Here is a 26,253-nt window from a genome sequence, read left to right as displayed (position 1 = left end):
CCTGCTGCACTCATGCAGCCCCAGACCATGGCATTCTCACCAACATGCTTGACTGTAGGCATGACACACTTATCTTTGTACTCCTCACCTAATTGAGACCTGTTGAGACCATCTGAACCAAACAAATTAATCTTGGTCTCATCAGACCATATGACATGGTTTTAGTAATCCATGTCCTTTGTTGATATGTCTTCAGCAAATTGTTTGCAGGCTTTCTTATGTACAGATTTAAGAAGAGGCTACCTTCTAGGGTGACAGCCATGCAGACCAATCTGATAAATCTAATTACTCTCACTAACCAAGTTTACTTGGTGCATTTGCAGTCCTCCAATTTTACAGACCGTAGTCCACCTGTTTCTTTGTATTTTTGTTACCTTTCCTTTCCTTTTTTCATTCATTCCTGGTCAGGTACACCACAAAGTAGGTAGAGTTAGAGCTTAAGATTTGATGTGTAGTTTGGTTGGTCACAAAGCATTGGTGTGGGCTTGTGTTTTATTACAGACTAGCAGAAGCACATCTACACCTCCAGATGCAGGAAAAGGGCCACCTGCATCAGGGAGGATCCCACCCACCCAGCACATGCACTTTTTGTCCCGCTCCCCTCAGGCCGGAGGCTGCGGAGCATTAAGTGCAAAACAACAAGACTCAGAAACAGCTTCATTCCAGAAGCTGTAAGACTCTTGAACTCCACCTAAACAACATACTGCACTGACACACAAGGACAACTTACTGTTTACAAACACTGTCACTGAGACATTTTATCTTGTACTGCTCTAATTTCATTATCATGCTGCTATAGCAAAACTTGCACTTTGGACTTCATGTTGCTGCTACCTGTCTACTCTGCCTATTATTTATATTTTATACTTTATCTATTTTGTGATATTCTATTTTTATTGTGTTCTTTTATTTTGTTATCTTATTTTATCTATATATCTATTTTAACAACAGCTCTTGGGTGTCAACTGGATTGTGAGATCACAATTTTGTGATCAATCATGTGATGCAAATGACAATAAAATCTCCTTGAATCCTTAAAGACTGGCCAACTGCACAAATCTACAAAGTATCTTATATGATTAATGGGACTGATAAAATGGACAATTAGGTGGACTAGTCTAATTAAAATACATTTGTATTAGCACAAATATAGTACAAAAAATGAAATAATACAATACAATTTTAAGGAGTATTTAACCTCATGCTGCACCCCTGTAAAAACCTGTATGTTTTTGTTGTCAATGTGGTGGCAATGTGTGTGTGTGTTAATTATATCATTCAGTACAATTCAGAAATATGTGAAAATATATTTTTTCTGCAATTCGAAGGGACTGTTAATAAGTTGTTTTATTCAGTGTATATGGTATAATAATGATTTAAATATGTCTTATATGTTAAACGTCTAAAATAAAAAGATTTTGATGTCTGTTATTCATTGATTGATTGATTGAACTGCACATTTTGTATGATAGTGATAAACTAATCTAGATAATTTTATATATATTAATCACAGTGCATATAATTAGATTATTTTTTCAATCGTCTGGCATTACTAATATATATATATATATATATATATATATATATATATATATATATATAATGTGTGCCATATCCTATAATACACAACAATATCGCCAACAATTCTGACACAAGAAATGTACTTTCTCAAGCATTTTAGGCAATTTTATTGACATTTCACATCACTTGTGGTACATTAGGTGGAATGAAATTGTGTTCTCACGGTCTAGATTACATCCAAAGAGCAATTTAAAAATAGATAAATATAAAGACATATAATAGAATAAAACAATAATAATAAAATAGATAGGATAAGCACACAGTGTAATATAATGAGTAGGAAAGTAGCAGCAACATGAAATCCACAGTGCAAGTGGCTATAGCAGCATGATGATCACGAATGAATATCAGTAACATGAAAAATGTTAAAGTGTCTCAGTGCGAGTAAAGTGACAGTGTTTTTGTAATTGTCGTTGTAAAGTGTCGGTGCAGTGTGTTGTCTAGCTGGAGTTTAAGAGTCTTTCTCAGTCTGTTTGTTTGCATTTTATTTGCATGCATTAAATATGCTACACAAAACTTGTTTCTACTCTTATGTTTATACTTAACAAAACTTTTATATTTATTTTGGTGCAGTAGTATATTCTTAAAAATAATAAAAAAGTTTTCCATATCACCAACAACATCATTATAGCAGAAACACAGTGGAATATTGTGTCATTATAAGATATTATTGATGTTATATGTATATGTATTTATATATACATTTATATGGCAATAGCAACATGTGTTGTAGGACACCCTATTACATGTGGGGTCTCTGATGTGTTATTATTGTAGAACTGGATAATAGAGTATGATTAACTAAGTAGAGTATTTAGGGAACAGTACCACTTCCCAGCATCATAGCTAATCTGCTACCCAAGGTTTATGTGTGTTTATAATACATGCATATTACTAGTGTATGTACTTTATAGTTTATGATCACAGAATGGATGACCTCAGTCAGTTCCTGAGAGAAGGAAAGGTTCCTGAGGAAACAGTACAGATGATGAAGCATGAAAAGGTACTTAAACTTAACACAAGAATACGTGTTGATAGATTGAAGGAATTAACTCACAGGTTTTTATTGTGCCATCAGGAAATTCTAATTAAATTTTGGTATCTTAAAATGTCATCAGCAGTGAATAGGTTGTTTAACTAAAATAACACTCCCATAACAATTTCTCTCTTGTAAAGTTGATGACTGATAAGAAGCTGAAGACTTAATTACCGTCATATGGTGATCGTCCAGCAAATCAAGGCTTTTTGATCGGCTGAATCACAGATTATCTAGAAGAAAACTTTCCAATAATGGAGATCGGAATACAGAGCACAGTGGTCAAGCCACTCAAGAAAGAATGCTCTGAAGACCATAAGAAAAGTAGAAATAGGATAGATGACCTATGATAACAAAAATTTCAGGCAGGTAAGGGGAAAGCGTGGAGGTGAAAGAAGAAAAGTTAAAGTTTAAAGAAAGCACAGAAGAAAGACTTGATAGAGCAAGCAGTCAATCTCTTCTTTCCAGTAGGAACAAATTTCTGGGGCTCTTGACGGATTTTGAGCTTGATCTCGAGGATTACCAAGAGTTGACATTTGATGACAGAACCACAGTTGAACAGCTGTACAATGACACAAAACTCTTTCTTCTGAGGTTTTAACTGACCACAAAGCAAAAAAGAAGTAGACACTCCAAACAGTCAGAGGACAGATTTGGCTCCTTCTTTGAGAAACTAGAAAGCTCTTAGAATTCCTCTTCTTCCTGCTTCGTCATGATTATGGACAGCAGCAGAGGGAGAGTGCAAGACGAATAATTGAATTTGGATGGGCGAGGGAGAAGTATCTTCCTGTAAAGATTGCACCAGTTGACCTAGAACCTTTGGATGTGTGAAAAGCGAAGTAGTGGATAATTTCCTCAAATACATTTCTGAATCAGAGACATGAAACATGACAATCAGATTTTAACAGCACTGACCAAGAAGAATTGATTAAGGTCTTGGATAACCACAGCTGCAGGAGAGCACCAACAGCGAGTAATGTAAACAAAATCCTCCATGAGCTTCCACACAAACACTACTCCAGGAACATGTCTATGTAATAGAACAGTGGGCAAAAATTCTCAGTCCAGTTCGGCATAACTTTGAAGATCTCCCAACAGGCACCTTGCAGCCGACTGGGAGAAAGATTCTGAGGACCCTTGCTTTCCCGGACACAATAAATGGCCACCAGAAGGGCATTCAGAAGTGCCTTACCATCTACTCGAGGAATGCTGATCCCCAGTGTCTGTGCTCAGATTCCTCAGATTCTGCACAGGTTCTGATCTGTCTCTGAGGAAGACGATCACCATTTATTTCATGCAAATTCAAGGATTCCAGAGGAGACCTGTGGCACACTCGTGGTTGTGTACTGGAATTGTCAGTACATTACGACAGCTTCCCAGACTTCAGCTCTGAGATGAATAAAGTCTTGGAATCTAATGTATGGGTGATGGACTGTAAGAGCCAAATGTAAGTTAAGTTTAATTTTTATTTTCTGTTTCTCAATTGTTCTTGTTATTTTCCATTATGTCGATTGTGTTACATGTCTTAATGTTATGCATATGTGTCAGCATTTGACTTGCTATTAGTTTAAAGCACAAAAAAAAAGTAAAAAAGAGATTGAAGAAGGACGTTGTGCACATTGCTAAAACAAGATGTCTGATTTACCTAAATATAGGCTACTTTTAGATCACCCTCACTTTGCAAACGTTGGAGTTGACTATTTTGGTCCACTCACCACTGCAACGGATGATTAAACAGACCTTGAACTTTTCTCAGGAACCGTATCAAGCCGTAAGCCATCAAGCTCAACATTGACAATTATCATCCTTGGCCCATATACTAATGGTATACCAAAGGAAAAATTAATATGCATATTTTTTGGTCACTATTATCCAATCAGATTCAAGCAAGCTTTTGACAGGCTAATCATTCACCAATCAGGATGAAACTTATATGCTACGTGTATATCACAGCCTACTGTCATCCTTTTTTTTTTTAAGGTTTGGCCTCTTGGGGGCGCTATAGCAGAAAATCAATTATATCTAAACAAATGTGTCATGTAGCCATAGGATTCTTGTTGCATTTTATGCTTTGCTGTAGTCTTTAAAACTGTGCAATTACATGTCCTTATCAAAAATGCATTGTTTTTCTTCACTGGCCTGTTCTGTAAAAATCACACTTTTCGAAGTAGTCCGTGGATAATTAACCAATCAAATAACATTTGATCTTGCTGCAATCTGCAGACTCTGAAGGTAAATAATTATGTAAGAAATGTTGAGATTTTAACTATTTGTGGTCTCAACACCTTAATCAAACCGGTACGTGAATACTTTTTCTGAGTTATTTAGTCAGAACTTTTTTTAAATTTTAAAGGGGATTTACAAGGGCATTTTGTGGAAAATTGCCAAGTTTGAGCCAGATAGACATTTGGTAGGCTCTACAAGTGCCCGGAAAACCAAAATAATAGCAAAAATCATGCAAAATAGTGGTTGTATGTGATGTGTTGCTGCACTCTTGTGGTCATTTCTTGCAATTATTCTTTTTATACATGAACTGTAATGTGGTGCAATCATTTGGTTTGACATTTAAAAACATTGCTCTTGCTCATTTACAATAATATTGTAAGGATAATTGCCAAGTTTGTGCCAGACAGGTCGTATCTCTACAATGCCAGTGTAACCCATTTTAAAAATATGGAGCTACTAGAACAATTTAGAGGTGAAGTAGCATTGACTGTGTCTGTAGTGGTAAATGAAGGGGATTGATTCAAACATATTCAATAATACCCCTGAATTATTGAATATTGCCATATGTAAAGGCTAATACGCTGTTCTTATGTCAATAATACAGCTGTAAACCCTGAAGAGAAGCAGTTTCCAGTGAGTATTTGAAGTGTTTAAAGAGAGCTGTGGTGAGTCAGAGCAGAAGCTCCTGTGTTCTGCTAGTTTAGCTAATCTCTGATAGGGGGAGTTCACCCTGCTGTGTTTAACTTAAGATGTTTTGGAAGAGAAATGAGGGAAATAAATAACCAGTCAGAGTTAGTAAGTAAGTAAGTAAGTCAGAATCGAAAATCACACCAAGATTTCTAACTTGGGGTTTCACGAAGTCTGACAGTTCACCGAGATTTTTCTTAATTAAATCACATGACTTGGATGGACCAAACAGCATGAGTTCGGATTTGTTTTCGTTTAACTGGAGAAGGTTATTAGTCATCCAGAGTTTGATCTCACATAGACACTGGTTTAGCTGCTTAAGAGAGCATAATTGAGACAGAACTACTTTTTCCAGAACTTTAGACAAGAATGGTAATTCAGAGATGGGTCTATAGTTACAAAGATTGTCTGTGCTGAGATTGTGCTTTTTGAGCAGAGGCTGCACAACAGCATGTTTAAAGCATGCGGGGACCACACCAGATGCTAAAGAATAACTAACTATGGACTACACACTTGGACTTGTTATATCAAATGCCTCTTTCAGAAGGTGTAGGGGGAAGACGTCACAGGGAGAGGTAGTAAGTGTCATAGAATGCAATATGTCCTTTAAAGAAGACAGGTCTATAAACCAGTACACATGTGAGAGTATTAATGGATTCCAGTCTAAATAACTGCACTTCAAAACGAGGGAAAGTATCAACAGGGAGGGCTTGACACTTAAATTCATTTTTAAGTCACAGCCACCCCTCCAGTCTTTCATAATAAAAGTCTTGTTTACTAGCGATCTTGCATTCGCCTGCGCCATCCTAATTGAAACTGCTTCCATGGCCAGTTGTGTTGTAAAGTCCAGACTCCAAAGATTATGGTGTACCACAGCCCTTCTCTTCCGAAAGTGCGGCCGCACCTGAACCTGCATGGGATGCGTGCAGTGACGCTGCATAAATTCCTGAGTGGATTTCAGTGTGAAAGTCCTCATGCTCTGTGCCTAATTCCTAAAAAACAAAGCATGCTGATTAAAATACTCTGATGGATTTTGTAGAGGACATCTGTGGCTAAATGGAAAGAGAGTCCGAGACGAGACCGGATTTGAGTACTACAACACTAGGTGTTACCATTGAATCTGCTTCTGTGTTTTTTTTATTGAGTGTTTTAAGAAAAATTGTTAGTCTTTTACCATGAATTCTATGGTGTACACATTTACCTAATAAATGTTACCCTTTTAACATTGTGGTTTTTACTCCAAACTGTAAAATTGTATTTCCACTTGAAATGCATTGTTTGTGAAATCAGTGTAATATGGACAATTAGTACAGGCTTATATGGTGATTAGCATGCCATAGCTTTATATAAAATAAAAATAGTTTTAAAAACAGATGACTACATCACAGACTATTTCCTGGAGCCCGAATTCTTGGGTCGGCAGAGAAATAAATGTCAAAATATTCTGCTATTTAAAATAATGGAAAATGAATAACAATATTAATATAGTTCTGCATACTAGAGTTTAGATTGTCTGCCTGAACCCGAGCCTGAAAGCGAGCCTGACTGACACGATGCCTGAATTTGGGCCGGTGTTCTGTCGAATTGTCCTTCTCAGCGCTTTTCTGGCGCGCTGTCGGGTTTGGCTAAAGAAAACGGTCTGTGGCGTGACGTAGAACTTTTTCAATGTAACAAATCACACTGTGATTTTTGTGCGGATGCAAAATTTACAGCTGATCCGCGCGTTTAAAGCTCCGCAGGTGGATTAATTAGTGCGCACTTCGCGCTTCTTCTACTGCTTACGGGCTGCATGACCTGCAGTCTCTCAGCCTGCCAGTCAGACTGCAGTGTCAGCATATAAATCGTGTGCGTTTTCCTACAGAAAAAAACATTCAGACATGCGGATGAGCTTTCTGCACCTGATAAAACAAATCACGCAGTGTCTGTCTGGCTTAAAATAGTTAGATACATCTATTAAATGAATAAATCAACATTCATAGAAAAGACCAGTGAGAAGTTCTGTATGGTAAATAAAAAAGAAGCCAGCAGCAAGCTAAGAAGCTAAAAACCTAATAACAGCATTTAATAAAAACTGAAAAATAGATATAAAATAGGAAAATAACAAATTAAACAAAGCTCAAATTGCTAAAAGAAATATAATCTAACGAATTCTAAAAGATCAAAATGAAATAGTGAATACAGCCTTCACTGTTTCTCTGATGTTACAAAAAGGAGTCTATTTAGATGTAGACTAGTTGTGATCTGTGTAAAATGAATCAGGTGTACTCAAGCAGAAAAAAACAACAGTAAATGCAGCAACTTTCCAGGACTGAAGGACCCACTCCTGTACTCAGGGAATGTTTATCTAACATAATAATTACATTTTATTCCCACAGCTAAACCAGAGCTTATTCAGAGCATACTGTCACATACTAACAACTTATTTGTTAACTGGAATCAGTGTTCATTTTGACAGGCGATTTTGATTTAGTTTTAGTCTTTTGACTAAAATGTATAATGGTTTTAGTGACATTTGGTTATTATTAGTTTTAGTCGACGAAAACAAAACATTTTAGTCTACCGTAGTTTTTTTTTTTTATTGTAGTCAAATAAAAAGTACATGTTATGTATTTTGATTGTTTTTCTTTTTTATATTTGTTATTATGTTGAGATTATTTACTGCTAATGTTTAGTAAATAATAGTTTTAAAGTTTTGTTGCATTTAAATTATGCTAACATTAAAATGTTTTAAAATAAATGACCTGTTCAGATGGTGTGACAAATAAAGCCAAGTTTCTTAAATTCAGTACAGATTTATACTAACATTACTGGCTTTCAGTACTAGACTACATTCATACATACTTCAGACTAGACATTACTTAACAAGTGTATTTAAAACTCATCCAGTTCTGCAACAGCAATGTTTAGCTCCGTTTAAATACACTAGATAATCTTCTGTATTTAAGAAAATATCCATCACAACAAACTCTCTAATTAACTCTCTGTTAAAAACACAAAGTAATCACTGTATAAACAGAGACAGAGGAGAATTCTGCCCTCAGAGTGCCTAAAGAAAGTGCTGCTTCTCTGTGTGTTTACTAATCTGTTACTCGTTCCTGCTGGAGTTAACATTAATTTACATGTAAAGTGGATTAACATGGCTTATGTGCATTACCCATTAATTTGTGTAAAATGCAGGGAAGGCTGTATGAAATGTGTCTCATGGCTTGAGGAAAAGGGAAATTTTTGACCAAAATAAACTAAACACTTTAGTTAATGATGATGGATTGCAAAGATCCATTTTACCCCTTAAACATGGCTAACACTAAACTGGAGACACTAACTAAACTAGCTAACAGAGCCGTGTTACCTGCCTCCAGAAATCTAAACAAGCTTACCTTTCTGAATATCTTGGTGACAAGATGCATGCCACAAAATATTTACCGCTGTGTAAATCAGCTGTGTGGGGTTCAGAGTGAGGGGCTCAGGGAAACTGGTCATAAAGATGCTGTGCTGAACAATAATGAATAAAACTAGACAAATAAAATGGCACACATTATACAATTTACCACTGCATATACTATTTTAATCTGAATACGCACTGTTAGGACGGTTCTTCTAACAGTGAAATCAAATTTATTTCACAAACCATTCTTTTTTTTTTTTATATCTGAATTTAATAACACATATATTTAACTATTTAAAACATGTACTGGTCAAACTCAGGCAGCTTTACTTAATTTGTTACATGGTTTCTAAGCCGAAGATGTTTACATTGTTCTCAGTCCTGTTACCAAAACTCATGTGAAATTTAAAAAGCATGTTTAAAAGCAAGTCCACTAATTCCTTTGATTTTCTCTCAAGAAAATCTACTGGCACTTAGTCCTGTTACTGGAACTCAGTTCTGCTACTGGCACTTAGTCCTGTTACTGGAACTCAGTTCTGCTACTGGAACTCAGGTCTGCTACTGGCACTCATTTCTGTTACTGGCACTCAGTCCTGTTACTGGCACTCAGTCCTGTTACTGGCACTTAGTCCTGTTACTGGCACTCAGTCCTGTTACTGGCACTTAGTCCTGTTACTGGAACTCAGTTCTGCTACTGGCACTCATTCCTGTTACTGGCACTCAGTCCTGTTACTGGCACTTAGTCCTGTTACTGGCACTCAGTCCTGTTACTGGCACTTAGTCCTGTTACTGGCACTCAGTCCTGTTACTGGCACTTAGTCCTGTTACTGGAACTCAGTTCTGCTACTGGCACTCATTTCTGTCACTGGCACTCAGTCCTGTTACTGGCACTCAGTCCTGTTACTGGCACTCAGTCCTGTTACTGGCACTCAGTCCTGTTACTGGCACTTAGTCCTGTTACTGGCACTCAGTCCTGTTACTGGAACTCAGTTCTGCTACTGGCACTCATTCCTGTTACTGGCACTCAGTCCTGTTACTGGCACTTAGTCCTGTTACTGGCACTCAGTCCTGTTACTGGCACTTAGTCCTGTTACTGGCACTCAGTCCTGTTACTGGCACTTAGTCCTGTTACTGGCCCTCCGTCCTGTTACTGGCACTCAGTCCTGTTACTGGAACTCAGTTCTGCTACTGGCACTCAGTCCTGTTACTTGCACTTAGTCCTGTTACTGGCACTCAGTCCTGTTACTGGCACTCAGTCCTGTTACTTGCACTTAGTCCTGTTACTGGCACTCAGTCCTGTTACTGGCACTCAGTCCTGTTACTTTCACTTAGTCCTGTTACTGGCACTCAGTCCTGTTACTGGCACTTAGTCCTGTTACTGGCACTCAATCCTGTTACTGGTACTTAGTCCTGCTACTGGAACTCAGTTCTGCTACTGGCACTGATGGGGACACTGAGCACATTCTAGTGATTTACCCAAAATTTGTATTTTAAAATAAACAAACAAGATCTAAGAATTAATTTAGGTAACAGGACAGAGTGTTGAGAATTAGCTTCTCATTTATAGTTACAATAAGATCAAATATACAGAAAAAAAGAGGGAACTTAATTTAGGTCTTCCCATGATCTTCAGAAGAATCAGCTGATGTCACTTTCTCTTGTAGATGTGACTTGTAGAATGTTCCAGATGTTTCAGATGGGAGATGGGTTACGGTAACAGGACTGAGTGAAAACCCAGGGACACAACTAAAATGTGTATTTTTATTAAATATTTAAAAATTAATATTAAATGTTTATTTTTTAATAAATATTATGGATTTATTATGAAAAGAATCTTTTTTAAAACATAGATGGGATTTGGAGTCACACAACAATGTAAAAAAAATGGTATATGGTTAAAGAGTGGGGACAGGATGCTAGGGATGGGCAGGTGTAAAGCCCTGAACAACTTTGATGGGGGATATAATTTTCCCTAGAAAACGTAGCAAAAATAGATGACACATACACAGGGGCGTAGCAGCAAATTCTTGGCCCTGTACACTCTCAATGTCAGTGGGCCCCTATCCATGCCAGTACACAAAGAACTGGAACAAATCAGGATTTTCATGGGCCCCTCTCTCTACTTGGGCCCTGGGTACTTAGGTCCACTTTTCCCCCCACTACCACACCCATGCACATACACATGTCCAATATTACAAGCCCTTCTTTTTAATTTTAATGTCAATAAGCATTTTAGAACTTCTGACTTTATATAAGGCAGTTTTGTTCAGTCAAGACCACAAACATGTTCTCTGTCTTTCTGCTGTTCCTAAAGGATTTTGCTGAAGAGTTGACCAGAACACAGAACAACATTTTACGATCGCGAGGAATGAACATTTTGGCACAAATCATCTACAGTGAAGAACCTCAGCTGGCAGACTTACCCACCACTGGAGTGTCCAGTCTTCCACTTATGTGGCGGTTTGGGCAGAGAATGACTCTTCAGCACCTGATCAATCTCATTGAACAGGAGGATGCAGGGAAAAATGTTCCTGTTCTTTTGGAAATTCTAAAAAATGTAAGGTTATTAAAATGTATTATTTATTTAACTAATGTATTAATTTGCCATGGTGTGCAAATACTGTTACGTTAGGTTTGTTTGTATTACAGTTTGTGAGCATTAAGGTACATTCTGTTATTTATCAGTATGTAATAAACTTTTTTTTCCAAATAGTGATTTATTATTTATTTATCTTTCTTGATCTTTGAATAGTCTTGTCTACAAATATTTTCAGGCCTTGGCTGTTATAGACCACGAATCTATTTATTGTCTAAATGCCCCAACACCTCAGTAACATGCCAATGATTAATTGATGATAATTACTATTGCATGCGTCTTTAATTAATGATATTTATTTGTATCAACAGCATAGGCACATCGAGTATATCAGATTCCTTCCTCAGGTGCTGAGCCTACAGCAGACACTGATGTTTAAATTTGAAAATGTGGATCCACAGGGTTACGCAGTGTCCATTGACACCTACAGTTTAGAGTGCATCCCAGGTAAGAGGATGAATAAAATAATATCCCTCCCTAAAAAATGGACTAGGATAGAATATAAAAAGAACAAATATTAAATAAATAGATACTAAATAGATACTAAAAAGAGGAATAAAATGTTAAGTTGTGTTCTTTAGTCTTGTAAATTATTTACATTTATTTTTCCCATACATCCACTTTTAATGTGTCTTCATGTGCAAAAACAGTCATCATTCATTTGTATGTGGTCATTTTTCTGTATCTCTCCACTAGACAGGCTGTTTTTGCATTTTCTCAATGATATACAGATTCTTTCAGATGGTGCTTTATTTTAGCGATCTACAGGCGAGCCATCAGCCACGCACCTGCAGGTTGATGTAGGTTGCACAGGGTGTAAGATAGGGCCCATTGATGTATTTTTGTAACTGCTTTATCAATCTTTTGATATTTTATAGAGAATTACAAACATGCCTTCAATGAAAATGTTGCCATTATGAAGAAGATATGGAAGCATCTAAAGCGAGTTAATTGTAAGATTCCAATTTATGTATCTGCTATATTACGAAAAAAAAAATTGTATTGTAAACTGTGCCATTGTCAGATTGTGTCAAAATATTATCACTTTTTTTGTAGATAATACACTACCTCATGATCTGAAGCAGAAAGATGAGGAAGACTTAATGATTCTGGACTTCCTACCAATGAGGAAATCTGTAGCTCGGGTTGTAACCGAGTATCTAGTAAGAATGCAGAATGACATTATAAACCATGTCAACCCCAGAGAAGACAGGTACATCTGCTTAGTCTGACTACCATATTTTTCGCACTTCAATGTGCACTTAAAGTATATTAATTTTTCCAAACATCGTCAGTGCGCCTTATAATCTGGTGCGTCTTATGTATAAATTCTACCAGTTCAGAGGTGAAAATTATCGGCCTGTAGCCTGCTCCCAGGCGGTTAGCCATTAATGCTAAATAAACAGTTTTCAGGAGAGAAATCTGCATAGAATAACATCCAGCACACCTTTGACTAGAAGAATTACAGTTTTGTTTTGTTAGCTTCGCTCTACTATCACCACCCAGAGGCGAGACCTGCTAAATTAGAAGTTCCTCATAATGTCTTCTAAATTGCACCTTATAATTCGGTGCACTTTATAGTGCGACAAATATGGTACTGTTACTGTAATCTACACAGATAACTGCAGTGTTTTTAGGAAGTAAAATATGTGACATAGGTCACTTGTATTAAATGTTTTATTTTTATTTATTTCAGGTCAATCAGTGCATATGACGTTAAGCCATCCCATGTAATTACCTGTGTTCCTGAGCAAGATTTCCTGAATATTGCCATTTCAAACATTGATCATGTGTTGAATAATGATGGGAAAGAACACACCAACTACAACTTCCAGACTGTGGAAAGGCAGCTGGTTGACCGGTTCTTCATGGAGAAACCTTTGATTGACCTCATGGTAAGTATTTCAGGCCATGTTCTGTGTATAATCTTCAATTCAGTTTACTTTGTAGGTTCAATTTGTGAATAATAGTATCGTTGTGAATGTATGTATAATGTTACGTAGTGTTCTAGTTTTGCTGAAAAGGCTGTCCCATTTCAATGATAATGGAAATATTACTTCTGTCATCATTTATTTATATTCATACTGTTTTCATAGTAATAGTGTGATTTTCTTAAGATATGTATGTCTAATACCTTGTTTTGCAAAACAAAATAATCACAGTTTCTGTGATTATTTTCCATGTCCGCGGTACAGTTAAAAAGCTCCGTGGTACAGTTTAAAAGCTCCGCGGTACAGTTAAAAAGCTCCATGGTACAGTTAAAAAGCTCCGTGGTACAGTTAAAAAGCTCCGCGGTACAGTTTAAAAGCTCTGTGGTACAGTTTAAAAAGCTCCGTGGTACAGTTTAAAAGCTCTGTGGTACAGTTTAAAAAGCTCCGCGGTACAGTTTAAAAGCTCCGTGGTACAGTTTAAAAGCTCCTCTGTACAGTTAAAAAGCTCCGCGGTACAGTTTAAAAAAGCTCCGCGGTACAGTTTAAAAGCTCCGCGGTACAGTTTAAAAGCTCCTCTGTACAGTTAAAAAGCTCCGCGGTACAGTTTAAAAAAGCTCCGCGGTACAGTTTAAAAGCTCCGCGGTACAGTTTAAAAAGCTCCGTGGTACAGTTAAAAAGCTCCGCAGTACAGTTTAAAAGCTTCGCGGTACAGTTTAAAAGCTCCGTGGTACAGTTTAAAAGCTCCACGGTACAGTTTAAAAGCTCCGCGGTACAGTTTAAAAAGCTCCGTGGTACAGTTTAAAAGCTCCGCGGTACAGTTAAAAAGCTCCGCGGTACAGTTAAAAAGCTCCGCGGTACAGTTTAAAAGCTCCGCGGTACAGTTAAAAAGCTCCGCGGTACAGTTAAAAAGCTCCGCGGTACAGTTAAAAAGCTCCGTGGTACAGTTTAAAAGCTCCGCGGTACAGTTAAAAAGCTCCGCGGTACAGTTAAAAAGCTCCGCGGTACAGTTTAAAAGCTCCGCGGTACAGTTAAAAAGCTCCGCGGTACAGTTTAAAAGCTCCGCGGTACAGTTACAAAGCTCCGTGGTACAGTTTAAAAAGCTCCGTGGTACAGTTAAAAAGCTCCGCGGTACAGTTTAAAAGCTCCGCGGTACAGTTACAAAGCTCCGTGGTACAGTTTAAAAAGCTCCGTGGTACAGTTAAAAAGCTCCGCGGTACAGTTTAAAAAGCTCCGTGGTACAGTTAAAAAGGTCCGCGGTACAGTTAAAAAGCTCCGTGGTACAGTTAAAAAGCTCCGCAGTACAGTTAAAAAGCTCCGTGGTACAGTTTAAAAGCTCCGCGATACAGTTTAAAAGCTCCGGGGTACAGTTTAAAAGCTCCGCGGTACAGTTAAAAAGCTCCGCGGTACAGTTAAAAAGCTCCGCGGTACAGTTTAAAAGCTCCTCGGTACAGTTTAAAAGCTCCGCGGTACAGGTAAAAAGCTCCACGGTACAGTTAAAAAGCTTCGCGGTACAGTTTAAAAGCTCCGCGGTACAGGTAAAAAGCTCCACGGTACAGTTAAAAAGCTTCGCGGTACAGTTAAAAAGCTCCGCGGTACAGGTAAAAAGCTCCGACGTACAGGTAAAAAGCTCCGCAGTACAGTTTAAAAGCTCCTCGGTACAGTTTAAAAGCTCTGCGGTACAGTTAAAAAAGCTCCGCGGTACAGGTGAAAAGCTCCGCCGTACAGGTAAAAAGCTCTGCCGTACAGTTTAAAAGCTCCGCGGTACGGTTTAAAAGCTCCGCAGTACAGGTAAAAAGCTCCGCCGTACAGGTAAAAAGCTCGGCCGTACAGTTTAAAAGCTCCGCGGTACGGTTTAAAAGCTCCGCGGTACAGTTTTAAAGCTCCGCGGTACAGTTAAAAAGCTCCGCGGTTCAGGTAAAAAGCTCTGCGGTACAGTTTAAAAAGCTCCACGGTACAGGTAAAAAGCTCCGCGTATGGGTAAAAAGCTCTGCGGTACAGTTTAAAAGCTCCGCGGTACAGTTTAAAAGCTCCACGCTACAGGTAAAAAGCTCCGCGGTACAGTTAAAAAGCTCCTCGGTACAGTTTAAAAGCTCCTCGGTACAGTTAAAAGCTACGCGGTACAGTTAAAAAAGCTCCGCGGTACAGGTAAAAAGCTCCGCGGTACACTTTAAAAGCTCCTCGGTACTGTTTAAAAGCTCTGCGGTACAGTTAAAAAAGCTCCGCGGTACAGGTAAAAAGCTCCGCGTACAGGTAAAAAGCTCTGCCGTACAGTTTAAAAGCTCCACGGTACGGTTTAAAAAGCTCCGTGGTACAGGTAAAAAGCTCCGCGTACAGGTTAAAAGCTCCGCCGTACAGGTAAAAAGCTCTGCCGTACAGTTTAAAAGCTCCGCGGTACGGTTTAAAAAGCTCCGTGGTACAGGTAAAAAGCTCCGCAGTACAGGTAAAAAGCTCCGCGGTACAGTTTAAAAGCTCCGCGGTACAGTTTAAAAGCTCCACGGTACGGTTTAAAAAGCTCCGTGGTACAGGTAAAAAGCTCCGCGTACAGGTTAAAAGCTCCGCCGTACAGGTAAAAAGCTCTGCCGTACAGTTTAAAAGCTCCGCGGTACGGTTTAAAAAGCTCCGCGGTACAGTTTAAAAAGCTCCGCAGTACAGGTAAAAAGCTCCGCGGTACAGTTTAAAAGCTCCGCGGTACAGTTTAAAAGCTCTGCGGTACAGGTAAAAAGCTCCGCGGTACAGTTTAAAAGCTCCTCGGTACAGTTTAAAAGCTCCTCGGTACGGTTTAAAAAGCTCCGTGGTACAGGTAAAAAGCTCCGCGTACAGGTAAAAAGCTCCGCTGTACAGGTAAAAAGCTCTGCGGTACAGTTTAAAAGCTCTGCGGTACAATTTAAAAGCTCTGCGGTACAGTTTAAAAGCTCCGTCGTACAGTTAAAAAGCTCCGCGGTACAGTTTAAAAGCTCCGCAGTACAGTTTAAAAGCTTCGCGGTACAGTTAAAAAGCTCCGTGGTACAGTTTAAAAGCTCCGTGGTACAGTTTAAAAGCTCCACGGTACAGTTTAAAAGCTCCGCGGTACAGTTTAAAAGCTCCGTGGTACAGTTAAAAAGCTCCGTGGTACAGTTAAAAAGCTCCGCGGTACAGTTAAAAAGCTCCGTGGTACAGTTTAAAAGCTCCGTGGTACAGTTTAAAAGCTCCGCGGTACAGTTAGAAAGCTCCGCGGTACAGTTTAAAAGCTCTGCGGTACAGTAAAAAAGCTCCGCGGTACAGTTAAAAAGCTCCGCGGTACAGTTAAAAAGCTCCGCGGTACAGTTTAAAAGCTCCGCGGTACAGTTAAAAAGCTCCGCGGTACACTTTAAAAGCTCCGCGGTAAAGTTAAAAAGCTCCGCGGTACAGTTAAAAAGCTCTGCGGTACAGTTAAAAAGCTCCGTGGTACAGTTAAAAAGCTCCGCGGTACAGTTAAAAAGCTCCGCGGCACAGTTTAAAAGCTCCGCGGTACAGTTAAAAAGCTCCGCGGTACAGTTTAAAAGCTCCGCGGTAAAGTTAAAAAGCTCCGCGGTACAGTTAAAAAGCTCTGCGGTACAGTTTAAAAGCTCCGCGGTACAGTTAGAAAGCTCCGCGGTACAGTTTAAAAGCTCTGCGGTACAGTAAAAAAGCTCCGCGGTACAGTTTAAAAGCTCCGCGGTACAGTTTAAAAGCTCCGCGGTACAGTTAAAAAGCTCCGCGGTACAGTTTAAAAGCTCCGCGGTAAAGTTAAAAAGCTCCGCGGTACAGTTAAAAAGCTCTGCGGTACAGTTAAAAAGCTCCGTGGTACAGTTAAAAAGCTCCGCGGTACAGTTAAAAAGCTCCGCGGTACAGTTAAAAAGCTCCGCGGTACATTTAAAAAGCTCCGCGGTACATTTAAAATGCTCCGCGGTACAGTTAAAAAGTACTAATCCCTTAGTGCTCTGTACTGTATGTTCTGTCTCTGTTTGAGAGTTAGGAGAAAAAAACACAAGCCATAGTCTTAATATGACTGGTTGTGGTTTTGCACTTATTGTTTGCACTATATAAGACCTAGAAAAGTTTTATTTTTATATATCTTATTCTTATTTCTATTTCTTATAGAATCAATGTGTGAGAGAAACCCGTCTGTTAAGTTTACGTTATTTTATTTTTTTTCAAATAAAACTCTAGTTTTCAAGCCATTTTTAATTTTTTACGTTTTCTTTAAAATTGTATTTTAAAATCTCTGTGTCTCGTCACACCCCTACTATAAGGTCTTATATTGTTAAGCAATGTCAATATTATGAGAGATGGAACATATCAGACAGACAGTCTAATTCAAAAACTGTTTGCCAAATCCTGAAATGTCATCCTCAATTTCTTCTGTTCTAGACAATTCCATTATTTGAATACAGAACTGGAACAACCCTCCGTGTCTTCTTCAGCACAGTGAAAGACAAACTGGTATGAATTTTTCTATGTTTTTTAGTGTTTCTATTTAGCAGGGAACACATAGATGATAATTTTATCAGGATAGACTTGATTAAACCTTTCAGTCCAGAGTACAGTCTATAAAAACAAATACTCATATCTGCATTGCTTATCAGTGCAGCATCTATTCCTGTTTTAGGTTTACTATTTAAATGAGCTCTAAACAGTTTGAAAATCTGGTTTACAGGAACGTTAGACCTGTATCTCCTGTTATAAACAAAATATTCAATACAACAATAGACAAACACAGTCTGCTTAAACTAATACCACACTAAAAATGATATGTTTGCATGGTTTTATTGAACATAACTTGCTAACATTCACAGTGCAGGGTGGAAAAAGTATGTAAACTCCTAGGCTAATGACTTTTCTAAGAGCTAATTGAAGCCAGGATGTGTTGGTTAAAGCTTTTAAAGCCTTTAACCAACACAGACATCAGTTTTGAGTTTGCTGTTCTTAAAAAGCATTGCTTGATGTAAATCATGCCTCGCACAAAAGAGCTCTCAGAAGACCTACGTTCAAGAATTGTTGACTTGCATGAAGCTGGAAAGTGTTACAAAAGTATCTCTAAAAGCCTTGATGTTCATGTGTCCACATTAAGAGATGGTCTACAAATGGAGAAAATTTAGCACTGTTGCTACTCTCTCTAGGCGTGGTCATCCTGTAAAGATGACTGCAAGAGCACAGAGCAGAATGATCAATGAGGTGAGGAAGAATACTAGAGTGTCAGCTGAAGACTTACAGAAATCTCTGACACATGCTAACATTTTTATTTACAAATCTACAATAAGGAAAAAAATTAAACAAGAATGGAGTTTATGGGAGGACACCACAGAGGAAGCCACTGCTGTCCAAAAAAAACATTGCTGCACGTTTAAAGTTTGCTAAAGAGCACCTGGATATTCCACAGCAGTACTGGCTAAATATACTGTGCACAGGTGAAACCTGAAACCTGAAATTGAGTTGTTTGCAGGAATACACAACGCTATGTGTGGAGAAAAAAGGCACAGCACACCATCATCAAAACTTCATCCCAACTGTGAAACATGGTGGAGGGGGCATCATGGTTTCTGGCTGCTTTGCTGCATCAGGGTCTGGACGGATTGCCATCATCAACGAAACAATGAATTCCCAAGTTTTCCAAGACATTTTGCAGGAAAACTTAAAACCATCTGTTCACCAATTGAAGCTCAACAGAGGATGGATGAGGCAACAGAACAACGACCCAAAACATAGAAGTAAATCAACAACCAAACGACTTTAACAGAAGAAAATACGCCTTCTGCAGAGTCCTGACCTCCTGAACACAATTGAGACGCTGTTGTGGCATCATGACCTCAAGAGAGAGATTCACACCAGATATCCCAAGAATATTATAACTGAACTGTAACAGTTTAGTGAAGAGGAATGATCCAAAATTTGTTTCAAAGGAGGGTCAACCAGTTATTAAATCCAAAGGTTCACAAAATTTCCCACCCTGCCAGCAGTGTTAATTTCGTTGACGAATAATTTTTATCATAGTTTTCGTCAACAAAGCTTTTTTTCAAGACAAAAAAACAAGGCGATAACTAAACAAAAACAGCATAAAATAATAAAAACGATGAGGAAATTAACTGACATTTTCGTCAACGAATAAAAACAAGACAGAAATGTTTGGCAGGGACGACATTCAATCAGAACTGTTTTAGTTTTGTGAAAGGTAGGGACCAGTTAGGAAGAGATCCAATCACTACTACTTTAGCGGAGGTGGAGAGGCGGGACCTACGGGGTAGTCATCCAATCAGTGCCTGTGTCTTTTGCTGTAGTGCGGCCGCAATCGAATACAAAACAAGACCATCGTTACTTATGGGGCTCGACTGGAAGTTAACTCGACAGTGTCGGCAGAGAGAAAGAGGAGAGATCATATATTTCTCCTTTAACGTCTCAAAAAACAAGACAGCGTGTAAAAACCATGTGGAGCGACTCCATCTCCGGTAAAACACCACAAATCTTTCAGCTTCTGCAGACCAGAGTCACTCAGATCTCCATACAGAGATCAGCGTTTTAATACTAATGTTATTTAATGATCTGATGGCGTTTTTAACTGGACTGTGCACTAAAACACAGAACTGCTCTTCTGTAAAGTTAAAGTTACTGATACAGATTAACTCACTCATTAAGATCAGATCATCTGTTTATTCCCACAGTGGGAAAACATGTAGCTAGTGTTACAGCAGGAACATCAGAAAGATCTCGATAGAAAAAAAGATGTAGCAAAAACTATAAGTGAATCTATGAACCCAAAAGTCTGTGTAAAGTTCCTTACAGCACTTTCTCAAATGTTTCTCACTTTAACTCATGAAGTCTCTCAGTACATCCTGAGAGCATCTCTACAGGACAGTGTGTGAAGGTGTGTTTTTGAGCTCATTTATAGAATGTAGCTACTGTAGGTGTGCTGGAGATAAAACTAGACCCTTTTAAAAACTGTGTTTTAACAGCTCTGTTCAAACTTCTGAACCATTTAAATGCTTTAATTAAGGGTTTTACTTTGCTCACATCTAATTATGCCCTGATTTCTAGAACTAAATTTTAAATAAAAAATATTTAGTCACATACCTACAACAAAAATATACATTAAATCATATAAATATAAGTATAATTCAATTTCAAACATTAATAATATTACACAACTGCTTAATAAATGTTTCATTTTTTTTATAAATATATAGTTAATAATTCAAGGAAACTGATAAAAAAGCTTTTATATTTACACCCCATTCTTATGATAATAAGTCGACTAAAACTAAAAACATTTCAGATGACTAAATTATGACTAAAACTAAATATCATTTTTCAATAAAACCATGCAAACTTATAATAGTTTGGGTGGTATTAGTTTAAGCAGACTGTGTCTATTGTGACAGAACATATAATGATTCATTTATGCTGAAATCTAAGTTATATATATATATATATATATATATATATATATATATATATATATATATATATATATATATATATATATATAAAGAGAGATAGAGCTCTGGAAAAAATAACAATTTTTGGATTTAACTATTTATATATACAGGAGTTGGCCAATGAAACTGAAACACCTGTCATTTTAGTGTGGGAGGTTTCATGGCTAAATTGGAGCAGCCTGGTGGCCAATCTTCATTTATTACACATTGCACCAGTAAGAGCAGAGTGTGAAGGTTCAGTTAGCAGGGTAAGAGCACAGTTCTGCTCTAAATATTGCAATGCACACAACATTATGGGTGACATACCAGAGTTCAAAACAGGACGAATTGTTGGTGCACGTCTTGCTGGAGCATCAGTGACCAAGACAGCAAGTCTTTGTGATGCATCAAGAGCCACGGTATCCAGGGTAATGTCAGCACACCACCAAGAAGGACCAACCACATCCAACAGGATTAACTGTGGATGCTGTAAGAGGAAGCTGTCTGAAAGGGATGTTCGGGTGATAACCCGGATTATATCCAATAAAAAACATAAAACCACGGCTGATCAAATCACGCAGAATTCAATGTACACCTCAACTGTCCTGTTCCCAACAGAACTGTCTGTCAGGACAATAAATTATTGTGGTCTAAAACCAGGTGTTTTTGTCCAACCCCTGTATATGTTTGAGTAAAATGAACATTGTGGTTTCATTCTATAAACTACTGACATTTGTCCCAAATTCCAAACAAAACTATTGTAATCTAGAGCATTTATTTGCAGAAAATAAGAAAATAATCAAATCTATGAAAAAGATGCAGCACTTTCAAAACCTCAAATAATATATATATATATATATATATATATATATATATATGTGACTTAAGTCTGTTTGTCCCCACAGGAACCCCTCAGCACCAATGACTGGAACTGCATTATGAATGATTTTAGATTTTTGAATGAGATCTCTGCAGCCCTCTCCACTCTGAAGATTGCCATTGGATTCATGAAGCTTTCCTTTCCTAATCCAAACCAGTACCTCACAAACTACTTGAAAAGGGACCTGAAACTTGATGACAGAGTGCACACATTGAGTCGACCAGTATAATGATATTTTGCTTTTTACTACAATTGAGTGTTGATATATGGTTAGATCTTCTCACAAATGAAACAATAAAACATCTTTTATATTTCCAGGTGCTGAGAAGCAGTAGAGTGAAGCACATCCAGTCTCTGTGGGAGGTTTTGTCTTTGAGACAGTCATCTTTACTCATTGAGATGAATCAGGTACTGTTAATGTGTCAAAGAACCATACGTACCATACGGGTGTAACGGTACAGAGAATTCACAGTTCGGTTCACACTTCGGTATAAACCCCAAGGTTACAATTTTTTTTTTTAGAAATATATTGAGAGAGAGAGAGAGAGAGAGCAGGGGGAGTGGTTGCGCGAGCGCACGCAAAAGAGAGAAAGAGGGCGAGAGAGATTCTCCTATAGGCTGTACCGTGTATTTTGCATGCGTTTACACAAACTAACCCTTGACCCCCAAACCGTTACAGTGCGCAAAAAATACACGCACCATTACACCCCTAATATGATGACACGTGTCCACTAGCACTTTTCTTCAATGCATTATGCCATGCTGGATCTCTCGGTTCACCATATGGGCGTGTCTGTGACATTTTTTTATTTAAATAAAGCAACAGAAGTGGGCAACCACTTTAAATTTTATGCACCATCTAATATGAAAGTATCAAAGTGCCTGAGCTGAGTTGTGATGGTTAGAAAACACTGCCCGCCCACACTAAAAACTGATTGGCTGGCTCACAGACTCTTTTTAGAGAACAGGCCAATCAGAACTCTCTGTTTTGCATAAGCTTGATGAATATGCACACGAGGGGAGCGCCTTTCTTTCCCTCCCCTTCTTTCCCCACACAATTGGGGAAAAAGTCTGTGTTGCCTGTGGGCATCAGGGAGCCGTTATTAATATAAGGTAGATTCCCGCAACTTCTGGGAGACTTGGGACGTCTGCAGATAATACTATTGTCTGTTTTGTTACTTTGCAGGCTCTTTGGGAGAGTCAAATCCCAGTACAGTCTGCACAGCACTATTTATTATTATTATTATTATTCTGTACAGTCTCCCCCACAGTCACTGCAGATTTGTCTTCTTTGTTGAGTTGAAAAATATCTTTAGAATCGGAAGAACCACCACCTGGAAAAATCGCAGTCAGTCTTTCTGACTGGAATTTCTGTAGCGACTCAGTTTTTTCTGTTAATTTTATTCATTATTCATTTTTAAAAAATTTGACCTAACCCTAGTGTCATTTTTAAGTACTTTTACATTTTAAGAAGCTAAAATAATGTGAATTCTCCGGTGAGGTCCTTCTGGTGGCGCTTAAGATTCTGAATCTTAATCCACCTTATTGTAATCTATAGTTCTATAAATCCATATTCTGCCATTTTCATCTCCTCTTCTGTGTTTGTATGTGTGTAACATGGCAGCCTACTGTTCCCTGATTAGCTGGACACCCAACTTAACGCAACCCATAATTCACCACGGCATGCAGCGGTCCTCTCCATCAGAGTGAATAGAATACGTTGAGGCTAAATTGCTAGTGGACACATACCATCCTGTGTGCATGCTTAGTGTACAGCAGAGTGGAGAGAAAGTAGATCATACCATTTGGATCTGGTTCTGTAACATGGTAGGAATGTTATGGAAAGACCTAACAAGCAGTTTATGGTGTGCCCACCCACATTATTTTATTAGTTTTGACAAAAAATGTGATAAAGATTTTTCCAACCTAGTGTGCAGGACTGATCACTGGGTATTGCTGTTTAAGAGGGTTAAACCAGCTTCTGAAGCTTCTGAAAGATATTTAATGATAAAAAAAATCTGCTCAGTATAAGTATAAATGTTAATTAAAGTGTCACTTAATTCACGTTTTTAGTTGGATTATTTAAGCATATTTTAATCAGATACTTTTATTATTTCTTTTCCATTTCTACGTTTATTAAACATTAAACTTGTAAAGGTTTTACAGATGTTCTAGCAGTGCTATAAATATTCTTAAGTTCTTAAGATTTTATAAGGGATATTTATACTGAGAGATGAACATAAATCAAATACAGATCATGTTTGGTACTTATTATGCATCAACAAATATATATTTTGTGTTTCAGAATCCATTTTTCATGATTGATGACCAGGAATTTCATGTCCACTTCTCAGAAGAAGAGAAGAAAAAATATATGAAAATTCTGGCAGGTTTCTCCAACATTAACGTTCTCATCACAGAGCTCCACTATGTGATCATGAACATCAGGTTCAAGGATATCAGTCCAGACTGGGGGTATGTGTTTTACTGCATTAATGCAAAATGTATTTTTCACAATAATAGATTCAGTTAGTAGTTTGTCAAAATTTAACATCCTGCCCCACATTTAATAATGAATTTATGATAAAATATGGAATATTGTAAAGGGTTCACAAAAGCTCTAGCAGCACTGTAATTTTTTTTAAGATTCTTTAAAGTTGCATTCATACTGACTGGTGTACATCACTACCAGCAGGAATGGCAGTACTATACCATAGTGTGTTGTAAATGTTATTTGCAGTGAAAGTGCATTTTGCATGGTTTTGTGTCCTTTATGATAAATGCTTTAAAACGTTGATAATATATTAATTCATGGTGAGAAATGTGTAATTTGACCATGTGTATAATAATGGTCGGTTGTATAGATATTAGTAAGTATTAGTATTCTTTTTTTGCAATCCCCAGAATTATGGAAACCTTTGAAGCCTTCGATGACAAAAATGAGATTGATGTTAAGGCTGTGGAGTGTCTGGAGCCTCTTCGAGACTTGGAGATGAGATATGGAATCGCTCTGTGGAAACTCGCCGTACAGATGAAGAAGGGCATCAGGGGCACTAGATAAAGTGATTCAGGACACAAACATGTCCAAGAGCATCCAAGCTCTCCTAACTATCCTTACATATATAGTATACTCTAAATAATCTCACCAAATGTACTGCAATTACTCAAAAACACTATGTTATCTAAAAATGAATCATTTTGTGATCTTTAACTAATTGTGCTTCATTTACGTTCTAAAAAAAATCTTGTTCTGTGTCTTTTAAGCGCTGTTTTTTGATGTACATGAACAGTTATGCCTGGATTTTGCTGTCAGCATTTAATGTCCACGTTTCTAGAGAAATATCCAAGTCCGGTTTATTCCATATTCAGAATTATCAGTTGTCTGTCACTGTCATAATATAAATGCAGCACCTATATTAGCTTTTTCTGCCAGCGTTATGTATAATTTTACTGTGGTGATTTGGGTATTTTTGTTTTTTCTCTATTTACCTTGTTTATAATTTAGCTTGTAAAAGTAATTTTTCTGAACAATTATTAAAGGCTATGTTTAAAATTATACAAAAAGTTGTAGATTTAAACTAATTTTATATAGTAATTGTTTTGCCCACCACATGCAAGAAGAATTCATGAGTTTCATCACATTATGCAAACATTTTCTTTTTTGTTTATTTTTCATTGAAATATGAGGTTAATTTACATTCTGCATGGTGTATTGATGTATTTATGTAAACAAAGTCAAATATTCTTAGGAATGTCCTCAAACAGTATGTCGGCATATTCATAACCATTTAGTGTAATGACTTTCTGTAAGGGCAAAAAAAAAAAACATATTAACTAAGGGTAAAAGGGTTTGATTATTTTGATGATCTACAAGCAAATAAATACTTCATAAATCAAATTCTCTAATGTGTTTCATTTATTAATTAAATTCTTATTAATAAACACCACATACAACACAACGCCAGTAAACTGAATTAATTAAACTGAAGCTTGAATGTCAACAAGCTGCTGATTTAGGAAAAGCATTGGATAGCACACTAAATTAGCCCTCGAGGGTGACTGGTTAAAAAAAGAAAAATGTTGGCACCCCTGACACTTACAGAAAGTTGGTATTTCTTCTAAAAATCAGAATATAGATCGCTCTGTTGTTAGGCGGACCTAGTCAAAGAGGCTGGAGTTTCAGCCAACTGAAGGAGAACGGCGGGAGTAACAAGGCTACTTTTTAAAATGTTCGAAGTAGAAAGTTCAGATAATTGTGTGAAACTGTAAGAAGTAGAATAATTATTCTAATAAGTATAGATATTCTCTGAAGGATTTTAATAAACATATTTCATGGTAAAGTTTATAGTTAGAGAGTGGGGACAGGTAACAAATGCTATTTATTCAGTGTTCTAAGTAAGTTCTTTCAAGGGCATAGGAGCGGACTTGATATGGGGGGGGGGGGGGGGGGGTACATTTGCCAATATGAACCCAATCCCACCCTATAGTTTCCTAGAACAACATTTGTGGAAATTACTTTAAATTA

The 26,253-nt window shown here is 37.6% G+C and overlaps 1 protein-coding gene across 1 annotated transcript; it reads left to right on the top strand.

The window, feature by feature from the left end:
* The first annotated feature begins 11,882 nt into the window (after positions 1 to 11,882).
* LOC125787055 (uncharacterized) lies at positions 11,883 to 25,620 on the top strand. Its single transcript, XM_049470834.1, has 8 exons — positions 11,883 to 11,958; positions 12,568 to 12,724; positions 13,208 to 13,406; positions 17,811 to 17,882; positions 21,754 to 21,951; positions 22,047 to 22,136; positions 24,034 to 24,203; positions 24,633 to 25,620. Exons 1-8 carry the CDS (start codon positions 11,883 to 11,885, stop codon positions 24,787 to 24,789), a joined length of 1,119 nt encoding a protein of 372 aa, XP_049326791.1. The 3' UTR covers positions 24,790 to 25,620.
* The last annotated feature ends 633 nt before the right edge of the window (positions 25,621 to 26,253 follow it).

The sequence above is a fragment of the Astyanax mexicanus genome, chromosome 22, assembly GCF_023375975.1.
Source record: "Astyanax mexicanus isolate ESR-SI-001 chromosome 22, AstMex3_surface, whole genome shotgun sequence".
Classification (NCBI taxonomy): domain Eukaryota; kingdom Metazoa; phylum Chordata; class Actinopteri; order Characiformes; family Acestrorhamphidae; genus Astyanax; species Astyanax mexicanus.
Note: the sequence above shows the minus strand (reverse complement) of the source record. Positions and strands in the feature narration are given on the sequence as shown.